This window comes from Chiloscyllium punctatum, chromosome 26 (assembly GCF_047496795.1).
Source record: "Chiloscyllium punctatum isolate Juve2018m chromosome 26, sChiPun1.3, whole genome shotgun sequence".
Taxonomy (NCBI): Eukaryota; Metazoa; Chordata; class Chondrichthyes; order Orectolobiformes; family Hemiscylliidae; genus Chiloscyllium; species Chiloscyllium punctatum.
In genome coordinates this window covers 54005769-54018189 of record NC_092764.1, presented here as the reverse complement: position 1 = coordinate 54018189, position 12421 = coordinate 54005769, and the positions used below count along the sequence as shown (strand labels likewise).

General features: G+C 40.9%; 1 protein-coding gene across 2 annotated transcripts in view; it reads left to right on the top strand.

Annotated features, from left to right (window-relative positions):
• The window catches only part of bcar1 (BCAR1 scaffold protein, Cas family member), a 250812-nt gene that overhangs the window by 121919 nt on the left and 116472 nt on the right, over positions 1–12421 (top strand). The window contains exon 1 of one of the 2 annotated variants that reach the window (XM_072547424.1): positions 6845–6868. The exons of the other annotated variant lie outside the window; for it this stretch is intronic. Coding sequence (XP_072403525.1) covers positions 6860–6868 — 9 coding nt within the window. The 5' untranslated portion in view covers positions 6845–6859. Of the gene's footprint in view, positions 1–6844; positions 6869–12421 lie in introns of those variants that run through there. 2 annotated transcript variants of the gene reach the window in all.

Below are 12421 nucleotides of genomic sequence, written 5' to 3'. Positions count from 1 at the left end.
TACACCTATCAGGCAGGGAGCCGGTTGTTGAGAGAGGGAGCCATGTGTTATTAAAGAAGTTGTCAAGAGGAAGAGGAAGGTGTACGCGAGAAAGAGGCATGAAGGCTCAGTTAGGGGGCTTGAGAGATATAAGGTAGCCAGAAAAGATCTAAAGAAAGGGCTAAGAGGAGCCAGGAGGGACATGAGAACTTGTTGGTGGATAGGATCAAGAAAAATCCTAAGGCCTTCTGTAGGGAAATTAGGAATAAAAGAATGATTACGGTAAGTTTTTAGGGCCAATCAAAGATAGTAGTGGGAAGTTGTATGTGGAATCTGAGGACATGGGGAAGCACTTAATGAATACTTTTTTTTGTCAGAATTCACATTGGAAAAGGGCAATGTTAGTGGGAATACGGAGATACAGGCTACAAGATTAGATGGGATTGAGGTTGACAAAGAGGAGGTTTTAGCAATTTTGGAAGATCTGAAAATAGATACGACCCCTGGACCAGATGGGATTTATCCACGGATTCTCTGGGAAGCCAAGGAGGAGATTGCTGAGCCTTTGGGCTTTGATCTTTATGTCATTATTGTCGACAGGAGTAGTGCCAGAAGACTAGAGGATAGCAAAGTTGTTCCCTTGTTTAAGAAGAGGAGTTGGGACAACCCTGGTAATTATAGGCTGGTGAGCCTTACTTTGGTTGTGGGCAAGATGTTGAAGAAGGTTATAAGAGATAGGATTTATAAATATCGGGAAAGGAATAATTTGATTAGGGATAGTCAGCACCGTTTTGTGAAGGGTAGTCATGCCTCACAAACCTTATTGAGTTCTTCGAGAAGGTGACAAAACAGGTGGATGAAGATAAAGCGGTTTATGTGGTGTATATAGTAAGGCCTTTAGTGAGGTGTTTGATAAGGTTCCACACGATAGGCTATTGCACAAAATATGGTGTTTTGGGATTGAAGATGATTTAGTGGTTTGGATCAGAAATTGGCTAGCTGGAGGAAGACAGAAGAAATGTTCATTATGGAGCTCAGTTACCAGTGATGTGTAGCAAGGATCTGTTTTGGGGCCACTGCTGTTTGTCATTTTTATAAATGATCTGGAGGGGGGCATAGAAGGATGGATTAGTAAATTTGTGGAAGATATTAATGTAAGCCGAGTTGTGGATAGTGCCAAAGGATGTTGTGGGTTACAGAAGGACATAGATAAGATGCAGAGCTGGGCTGAGAAGTGGCAAATGGAGCTTAATGCTGAAAACTGTGAGGTAGTTCACTTCAGAAGAACTAACAGGAATGCAGAGTACTAGGCTAATGGTAAAATTCTTTACAGTGTAGATGAACAGAGAGATCTCTGTGTTCAGGTGCATAAATCCCTGAAAGTTGCCACCTAGGTTGATAGGGTTGTTAGGAAGGCATATGGTGTATTGATGTTTATTGGTAAGGGGATTGAGTTTCGGGGCCATGAGATCATGCTTTAGCTGTACAAGACACTGGTAAGGCCACACCTGGAGTATTGCATGCAGGTCACCGCATTGTAGGAAGGATATGGAAGCTTTGGAAAGGGTTCAGAGGAGATTTGCTCGGATGTTGCCTGGTATGGAAGGAAGGTCTTGGGAGGAAAGGCTGAAGGACTTGAGGCTGTTTTCGTTGGAGAGAAAAAGGTTGAGAGGTGACTTAAGCGAGACATTCAAAATAATCAGAGGGTTAGATTGGGTGGATAGTGAGAGCAGTTTTCCTCAGATGGTGAAGGCTAACACAAGGGGAAGTAGTTTTAAATTGAGAGGTGATAAATTTAGGACAGATATCAGGGGTAGTTTCTTCACTCAGTAGAAAGGGCATGGAATGGCCTCCCTGCAACCGTAGTAGACTCACTGATGTTAAGGGCATTTAAATGAGCATTGGACATACATATGGATAACAATGGAACGGTGTAGGTTAGGTGGGCATCAGATTATTTTCACAGGTCGGTGCAACATCGAGGGCCGAAGGGCCTGTACTGCACAGTTGATGTACTTGATGCTAATTATTGTTGCGACGACCACTTCTTGCTGTGGTTTGTTGGATTGATGTATATTGTTTTGCATTGCCCAAGGCTGTCTGCAATGCCCCCTATTCTTGACACTATTATGTGTTTGAAATTTGAAATAAAAACAAATGTTGCAAGTAGTCAGCAAGTTTGGCAGCATCTGTGAAGAAAGAAGCAGATTGTAAATGCAAATTGGGAAACCTGATGCTGGATAGATTTGGTGTCCTGATTCAAAACTTTGAGTTGCACTCTCGTGAATTTCCAAAATCTTCCAATTTAATTCAAAATTTCAATATCTGTGCTCCACAAGTGGTGCTATTATCGTGCAATGGCTGACGAAACGTATTGACATTATGGGATTATTTTTTGTCTCCTTTACTGCAAACTGCTTAGAAGTTTAGGACGTGTGTGGTTAGCGCTGAAAAATGTGTTGCTGGAAAAGTGCAGCAGGTCAGGCAGCATCCAAGGAGCAGGAGAATTGACATTTCGGGCATAAGCCCTTCTTCAGGAAGATTTGAAATATTCATTCCTGAAGAAGGCTTATGCCCAAAACGTCGATTCTCCTGCTCCTAGGATGCTGCCTGACCAGCTGTGCTTTTCCAGCAACACATTTTCAGCTCTGATCTCCAGCATCTGCAGTCCTCACTTTCTCCTTGTGTGGTTAGCCCCAACCAGGACGAAAGTGAAGTTAGTGAGCGTTTCCTTGGAGACAGGAAGGTGAGAAGAGATTGGACAGACCTGTTCAAAATCATACAGGTCTGGACAGAACAGATGGAGAGCTGCTCTTCTCATTGGTGGAAGGGTCAAGAACAATAGGGCACAGATTTAAAATAATTATTAAAAGCTGCAAGAATGATCAGAGGAAAATCTTCTCACCAAACAAGTGGTTCAAGTTTGCAATGCATCACCTGAGAGGGTGGTGGAGATAGGTTCAAATGAATCATAGTATGGAAACAGGCCAATCAGCCCATCGGGTCCACACCGACCCTCCGAAGAGAGTCATACCCAGACGCAGCCTTCTACCCTATCCCTGTAATTCTGCATTTCCCATGGCTAACTCACTGAGCCTGCACATCCTTGGACACTTTATGGGCAACTTAGCCTGCACATCTTTTGGACTACGGGAGGAAATTGGAGGAAATCCATGCATTTATGGGGAGAATGTGCAAACTCCATACAGACAATCACCCGAGGATGGAAATGAGCCCAGGTTCCTGGCGCTGTGAGGTAGCAGTGCTAACCACTGAGTCACTGTGCCACGAGTCATTCAAAGAGTGAATAAAACTGTTTCCTGAAAAGAGGAGATGCGCAGGGTTACAGAGTTGCTCTCTGTAAGTTGCTCATTTGAATAGCCAAGTGCAATACGATGAGCCTGGGATTCTGGGATGGTTGACCACAGTGTGGTGATTATAAGGTATTTCACTCCAACATACCATAGACTAGCTCAAAAAAGATTTGAAATATTCAACACAGGACCAGTAGCTGACTCAATTCCACCAGTAGGATTAAAAACAAAAGCAATAAGTATACTTTCATCTGGAAATGATTTCTTCAATTGTCTTGCATCTGATCATTGGTTTGTCAGCACTTGATTGCACATGTGCTCAAGTCAGACCGTTGCAGATTCAGGCAGCAGTCGCTCTAGGTTTCAGAATATCACTTGTAAACAAATCCTTTGAAGGCCACCAGTCTGTAAATGATGACCAGAATCTTACTCATAAACTAATAATGTTGAGGTCAGGGCTTTCCCAGTTCTTAGGCAGATTCCTGTAGTTTACATTTCGACTGGATGCGATTAATGTAAGTGTGTTGGAGAGATTTCCATCCCTGGACTGCGCGGCTGTTCAGCGGGAAGAAAAGCATTCCGCTGATTCTAGTATCTTCTCTCTCCATTGCTGCTTAATGTTCTTACACATAATAACAAAGACATTGACATTTAGATGAGAATAAAAAGCCCAGGAGCAAGTAACTCCATTAAAATGAAACTACCTCCCACAGCTTCTGACTTCCCACAGATAACAGAAGAGCCACATGGGGCTGGTTTTCAATTGTGCTGAAGTTTGAGATAATGAGATAGATGGTAGCAGAGTGTGATTTGAGAGGGTCACACTTTTTTTTCTCGACTTGTACTTGACTGTCCTTGGTTTTATTTGTGGTAATGATGGAGCGAATGTGAACTTCTGAACTTATGGTATTATTTCCACTGTGGGCTAAATTCAGAAATTAATACTAGATTATAATAGAATGTTTTGCAAGCAAAGATAATGTAGTAGAGGTGTGCTTTACTGAACATTGTTATTATCCAGTAAAGGTAAGCAATTACATGAAACCACATGGCAAAGTGAGTGTGTTTATGTGTAAGGTGTGGGGCAGGAAAATTGGGCACTGGAGAAGTTATTTTCTCCATAAGAACATACTTATCGTAAATGTAACCCTTGCCTTGCACGGAGGATTACATTCTTCACACCCGCTTGTCAGGATCACATCTTCCGTCTCTTGGACTGTTGGAGATGAGAAATCCAGACCATTTAAACCCCCAGTAAAAAAAAATCCATCTGATCAGCTTCCCAAACAACATGCAGGGCAAGCTACAGGATCAGACTGCACATCACAGGATTATTTTTCAAGTATTATTTTTCTGCTGTGTGGGGCTCCCTCAGTTTGGACAGTGTTGTTGGGATAACCACATCCTACTCTGGTCTCCTGGGGCTGCTGACGTTTTGCTCGACCAGAGTTCTATGGGTATGAGTCTCCATTCAGTCCCTCACCCATTATTCATGTGTGAATGCTGGTAGGCTAGTCAATTGCAGGAAACATGACAATGGAATCTAATCCTATCCTAATCTAATGCGCACACACTTTCAGTAAGGAAGCTGATTGGAAATGAAAACTTTTCCCCTGAGGCTAATGGTAACATCGCACTATCATTTTTGGCTGAATAATTAAGAGCAACATTTTTGGATTTCCCTGATATCTTTGGTTCATTGGAAGAACTTGGAGCTACCAGAGTACTTGTGTTTTTTTTTGCCAGGGGGACATTTTCTTTGCTTCTCCTTACATGCAGTGTTCTGACACAGTGTCTTTGGGGTCAGAAAGCCAGGTGTAAGCAGCTGGGAATGTTTTGGTTCCATGATCCAGTTGATAGCCAGATAGATCAAGAAGCTTGGCTGGTTATTTTGTGGGAGGATCTGTGTCACTCGGGGAAGGAGAGGTCACCAATGCACTGGCCAATTTCAATTGTTGTTAGATCAGTGTGGGGATAGATAGAACATTGTGGCCCTCTAGAAGATTGGGAATATGAAGAACATTTACTGGGGATCGAGTCATGGGGTCCAATGGGGGAGTATTGTCGAAGTTGACCTACTGGGGTTGAGAGGAGATGGATGGGTGGGGAGCAGGGGTGGCTGAGGAGAGCACTCCTGCATCTTCTGGCCCCCAGGCAGCGCTAGGAAAGTAATTAGCCAATGGATCTTTCCATTTGCTCTTCACTTCAGTGTGAGTTTCCTCTTCCTTGGAAAACCTCGTTGACACACATATTGACCCTCACTCACGCATGTACGGATATACAATAGCACATATATACATATATATTATATATATATATATATATATACACACACACACATTTACACAGTATGCACACAAATACATCAACTGACTGAAAATGACTCTCACACATACTCACAGTACACACTCCCCAACACTGAGTAACACGCACACACACACTGACATTGGCTGGCATTGACTCACAACACACACACACAAACTGATGTTGACTCCACACTTGCACATGGTTTGATACTGTCTCTCACACACACACATTGACTCTGACTCTGACTCTGACTCTGACATGAGCACATACACAGACACTGTTAAAAATCCAGCAGAACCAGGTTATAGTTCAACAGATTTATTTGGAAGTACTAGCTTTCAGAACGCTACTCTTTCATCAGGTCAGCTACCTGATGAAGGAGCAGCATTCCAAAAGTTAGTACTTCCAACTAAACCTGTTGGACTATAACCTGATGTTGTGTGATTTTTAACTTTGACCACCCAAGTCCAGCACCAGCTCCTCCATATCATGGATACACAAATGCTGACTGACAAACACACAAGCACATATACACACACAGGCACAATCACCAGCTCCCAACATGAGAGTCAGCCTTGTAAGTAAAGTTACGTCAACAATTAGCTGCATATATTATGGTTATCTTGCACCTCAAGGTTTTTTTAAATATTATAGCCTTTGAGCTTATGTGAAGCAAACAAATTACATCATTTGCATTGTATAGATATCCTAGCAAGAAATGTTTTGTTGTTTGCCTTAATATAACTATATTTTATCAATTACTATTTTAAATCATTTTGATCTTGTATTTTCCCTGTGATCTGAAGGTAAAATGAGGGTGAGATAGTTCTCTCGAGGGTTCCAATGTTGTAAACTGTGAATTGCTAAAGTTTATACATGTAAAACAATTATGCACAATTCTCCAGAATTCCAGCAAAGCCTTATAAAAGCTGAAAGCAGAACTGAAGCCAGTGGGTGGGTTGTGGGATGGCCTGTGCATCTTTAATTTAATTATACGTTTTCCTTGTGAGTTCATTATCAAATAGCAAGGGTAACCCCAGAGAGCCTGAGCCCCAAGAGAGGAAATGCCTTTCCCTCCATTGCCAGCATGAGATGCATTTCTTTGGGAAAGTAGCACATTCCTGAAATGTTCACATAGGATTGTTACTGAAGGCACAGAGGAGAGGCGAGTATGCAAGATCTGGGAGAAAGATCTTTTCTTCTGACCTAGTGGCTGATTTAAACCAAAACAATTTCATATTATAGTGTGACAGTGATGTATGAACAAAGTGAGCATGTTTATCTTTTTTCTTACTTTATGCAGCACACAATTTGATGTGCATTTTATTGCTGCCTGCTGTTACCCATTTAACGTTACTTCTTTCCAAGCGATTCTTGGTAAATTTGCACTAAGTGCCATGTGATCCAAAGAAAACAGAAGAGAGGTGATGAGAGGATATAGTTGTTAACCCTCCACCATTTATCTTGGAGTCTTCAGAAGTTGACGATTAATCTGATGAACAGTGGTCTGTGCAGCCTGAGAGAAAGGTAGTAGGAATAGGTTTGTTTATAAGTTTTAGAAATATTGGAGATGGGGACCAAGGATCCATCTGTTCCACTGGGTAAAGTGGTTAGAAGTTGTGTGATTGCCAACTTTCTTTGGACATTTTTTCAAAAGATTCAATCTGAAATTGGGCAAGAATGTGCTTGCTCTGTTGTGTGCTGATTCATTCCATTGTGGGTTAACTTTAATGCCTGGACAAAAGGAAACATGAAAGAAGATGCCTTTTAAAGAAAGGTACATCTGTCATCACTAAACCCACAGCCACACGTGTGTGGCTTCTGTGTCCGTAAGTAATGAGCCATTGGCTGATCTCCCTCTTGTTCCTTGCAACTGAATGACAGAAGTCTATCATCTGAAGGAGAAGATGGTCTGAAGCTAAGAGAATGAGTTCCAGTGGGAGGAGACTGGATACGGTTCACCGGTCTGCGTGAAAGGGAGTTTGGGGATGAAATTAAAAATTAAGGACAAGTTTCTTTGTAATTAAATGTGAATGTATCAGCAGCTCTTGTCAAGTCTGCCCCAAATGGTTGAGGCATCATGTCTAATCTCACACACACACACACACACACACACACACACTCACTCACTCACTCACTCACTCACTCACTCACTCACTCACTCACTCACTCACTCACTCACTCACTCACTCACTCACTTCCCTTGTCTCCTTCACCTGTCACCTTCCACAGCATTATCACCACCTGAGAAAGGACAGGGTCATCTTTTGAGGGACCGACTTCCTAACCAACCCTAAACAAGAACTAATCCCGTTCCCTTTTGAAGATATGCAGAAAGTTGGAGTGTGTCGGATACAGTTGTGGTTAAACAATTTCAGACTGTGTTTTCTGAGAAGCATATGCAACAGTATGGGGGAAGGGAAGACTTTATTTCTAAAATAAAAACTGCTGTTAGATTAATGAAATGTCTGTGAAACTTCAACACCACAGGGGAAATAATAAAATAGCAATTTAATGCGTAGCCATTATCTAAGGTTAAGTAAAACTGTAGAAGTTGACCTTCACTTCAAAAATAAACTTGTAGTTTTAGGTTATGGGCACTTTATGCAGTGTGCTTAGACATTGGTTTGAAATGTAATCACCATGATAGTAAGCTAAGTGACCAATTCTCTTAGTTTCAATGTTAATATGAAGAGGAAATCTAACTGTAAACCAAGAAAGAAGAATCTGTTTAAAGGAATGCATTTTCTTAAGATAACCTACTGAGAATGACATCTCCTGTTAAGACTCCCTGGGGGACCTATTTGCAACTCCCTGTAACTGAATTGATGGATACCATACACTGCTGGCTAAGTGCAATGATCGCTCTTCAAGTTCATTCGGAGTTGAATACTTGGTTACAAGATTAAATAAGTGAAAAGTGCATTCCATAGGCTTGCTTGGCTTTTCCAAAGTAAAGTATGAAACTGATGTTTATAATTACACTGAGCAATTTGGATGACTGTTTGCTAACCAATTCTTAGTGACTTCTGACACAACAATCACTGAGCACAGTTAAGTGTCCATGGTAACTGCAGGAAGCTTCAAAATGCATTTAAAAGGACATGGCCATCTGGATTAATGGCTTGTAAACAGAACCTTTCAATAGTGTGATTTGGAAAGAAATGAATCATGTGACAGCTGCTAAAACTCTGGCAGTGCATTTTTTGGGCTCATTGAAACTAGTGACGTGGAGAAGACCAGGGAGTCAGTAAATCCAAGGGCCTGCAACTGGCCTCGTCTAGAAATGTAATTCAGGCTGCAGAGAAACTACCACCTTGTTACACTTTGCTAAAAGCCCTGGAGAAGATCTAGAACCTTCTGGAACCTAATGTATGGAACAAACATTTGAGTAGATGTGGCCAAACAAATACTAAGCGGTTTCATGAAGGAAGTAATATGTTGTTCAACAAATTTGAAATTGCTATTCTAGATCTGTATTTTGAAAAAAATGTTATTATCTCAGTAACTAGAACAATGATCTTTCTCAATCTGAACTGCATTGTTGCTTTTCTATTAAGGTGTTTAAAATTTCACTACACAAAGCAAAGATTTCTTGTGACATTCGTCAGAGTGAAGTTGATTAGATTAGATTCCCTATAGCGTGGAGACAGGCCCTTCGGCTCAACCAGTCCATACCGACCCTCCGAAGAGTAACCCACCCAGACCCATTTTCCTCTGACTAATGTATCGAACACTATGGGCAATTTAACAAGGCCAATTCACCTGACCTGCACATCTTTGGATTGTTGGAGGAAACCCATGCTGATACGGGGAGAATGTGCAAACTCTATACAGACAGTTGCCTGAGGCAGGAATTGAACCTGGGACCCTGGTGCTGTGAGGCAGCAGTGCTAATCACTGAGCCGCCGTGCTGCCCCAAACTTTATGGTTATAAAGATTGCTAAGGAATTGTTGAATCTTGTGGTTTCACCTCATTTTATTTTAGTGTCCAATTTTTTTCAGGTGGGGGGGGTAAGTTTAATTTCGTTGTTCTGTGGATGTGCTCCTTCTCTTATCATTATATGTACCTGTAAATTGTGAAGGGTTCATAACTTAATAGTACTGTCTGTTTTGTATAACAAAATACTGGGAAAAGAGAAGATGGAAATTTCTAGAGCTCGTATTTGTGATATTCTATCAATGCCACAATACCAGTTGGCTAGAGCTGCTAGCCTACTGCCTATATAAGCCTTAATACAAACATGAAAGAAAGCCTTGCATTTATTATATAACAGGATGTCCTGAAACCATTTACCACCAATGAGGTACTTATGAAGTGTTGGCTCTGTTGTAATGTCGGAAATACTACAAGTAGTGTTGTAGAACAAGGTCCCACACATGACAATGTGATAATGACCAGATAAATTGTTTCTTGTACAGCTTAAGGGATTTGCCAGGATACTGGAGAGAAATGCCTTGTTCTTCTTCAAGAAAGTGCTATGGCACCGTGATGTCCATCTGAGACGGTATATCATGATGACCTCAACGTTGAATTAGTTGACTTTTAACCAAATAATGACCGATACAGTCCTTCCAGATCCTGCTTACTATTTGGTTCCTATTTGATAGATTAGGTAAAGCTTCTGCTTTCAAATAAAATCCATAAATGAAATTTCCAAGGAGCAACAGCAAGCAATAGAAACAGCAAAAATACAAGTGAGATTTTGTAACAAAGTGAATTGGTTCTCCGGTAATGGAGATGCAAAGTATTTGCAAATGATACTTATTTAGTGTGTGTTTAATCTAAAAGTTTGCAGTTTGTAGCTGTTCATACTGTGTCACCAATGGTCAATACTATTTTCTAGTTCTAGGCATGTTAGAATATTAGCTGCAGCTACACAGTATTGGATTTGTGGGATAAAAAGCCCTGACCATGAGCTGCTAAAACCCAAGGGGATTTGAAGCCTGACAATTGGTCTTATCGGCATTCTGACACACTGCTCTAGGTATTCAAAAAACTGTCACTTCCTTTGCTTGCCGTCACAAAAGATTGTGACAGAACGGGGCCAAGTGGGCTGTCATGGTGCGTTTTTGATTGGTACTGTTCCTGCTATGGTCAAGGAAAATTCTTCCAATTGATAAGAGATTAAAGACTGCATTGGTTTGCAGCAAATTAGCTTTAAATCAGCAGCAAAATTGAATGCATGTTCAGTTGCAGTCACAATTTAAATATTCCCTTACTGCAGGATTTCCATACTTCAATCAGTTTTGACTCTGAATGTGGGATTATTAATGATATGAACTTCAATCCCATATTTCTTTTGTGCACAGACTGGCTCACGACTATGCCTGTTTGCACTTCCTCCCACTCTCAAAGAAAAGAGATGTGGAGTAGGACTGGATTCTTAATGATGAGGGTTAAGGTAGACACGGTGGGGTGGAGAGAGCCCTCAGTTACACAGTTTACCTTCAGGACAACAAACTTGAAATTGACACAACTGACATGGATGCTTGTGTAATTTTCAATGCATATATCTGCAAATGATGCATATTTGTACAGATGCATTTTCCGCAATCTTTTGAGCTGGCTGAAAAAACATAGTGCTAGAAGTCAACCCATCCCAAGGTAAGGTCATTGAGCATTTCTGCTCTTTGTGCTTCTTTATAGGCCTTCAAGGGAGCTTTAGAAATTAAACCAGTTCTTTTAGCACACGGACATTCACACACTGTAAAAGCTTTTGACTGTATTTTGTAATTAACAGAAAACACAGCAATGTTCTCTGATACACCTTACAAATGATTCAGTATGATTTATAAAACTCAATTTAAAATCGGATTACTCCTGGCGGATTGATTGAAATCATTTATAGCTTTACTGCATTCTTGAAACTGTTGCAAGGTTATCACCTTTAAGGTAAAGCACAACATTTTGTCGAAATTGCATTTTGATATGATGCCAGTTTTGCATTTGTCAATATGCAAATAAGTTTGAGAGGACATTTGTGAGGCATCAGGAGGATAAGAGGCATGGGACAGATATAACGGCGCGATGGCACTGATATCCCAGTGTTAATGTCACAGGGTGAAGGATTGAGATCAGAGGTGGAGTGCAGAATAAACTAAAATAAACCCATAATTACAAGCTTCCAGCTCAAGGCTCCACTGAAGGCTCATTTGGGAAACCAGACATGAAGGACTCAGCAACAATGCCTGGTCTTTGCTGAGTTAGTGGGGCTTAACCAGGTTGGAAGTAAGGAACATCACTGTTCTCCTGAACTCTGAATGTCAATGACTGCTGGCTAGTTCATTGCTCCCAGTCCTCCTTTCTAAACTTTTAAACTAAACATCAATTGAATTAATCAGGCCCTGGTGGTGCACTGTAACAAAAACAAAATTTGATAGTCATGGGAAACTTGCAAAACTAGAATGGAAATTCTCATTTCTACTGTTTTAAAACAAACCTGAAATCAGGTTGAACAACCATAGATGGACTAAAACATAATCAATCAATCAATTAATACAAACTTTTAATAGGTGCGTACAAACTTAATAAATAAAAATAACATGATCCAGGGTGACGATGCACCCTAGTCCCTGCCATATCCACTTGTCTCTAAAGGTTTCTATCATGATAATGGCTACTGCCTGCTTCCTCTTGATGGACACAGCTGTACACGACATTGGTTAGGCCACTGCTGGAATATTGCATGCAATTCTCGTCTCCTTCCTATAGGAAGGATGTTGTGAAATTTGAAAGGGTTCAGAAAAGATTTACAAGGATGTTTCCAGGGTTGGAGAATTTGAGCTAGTACATCACTATGACACTATGATTCTATGAT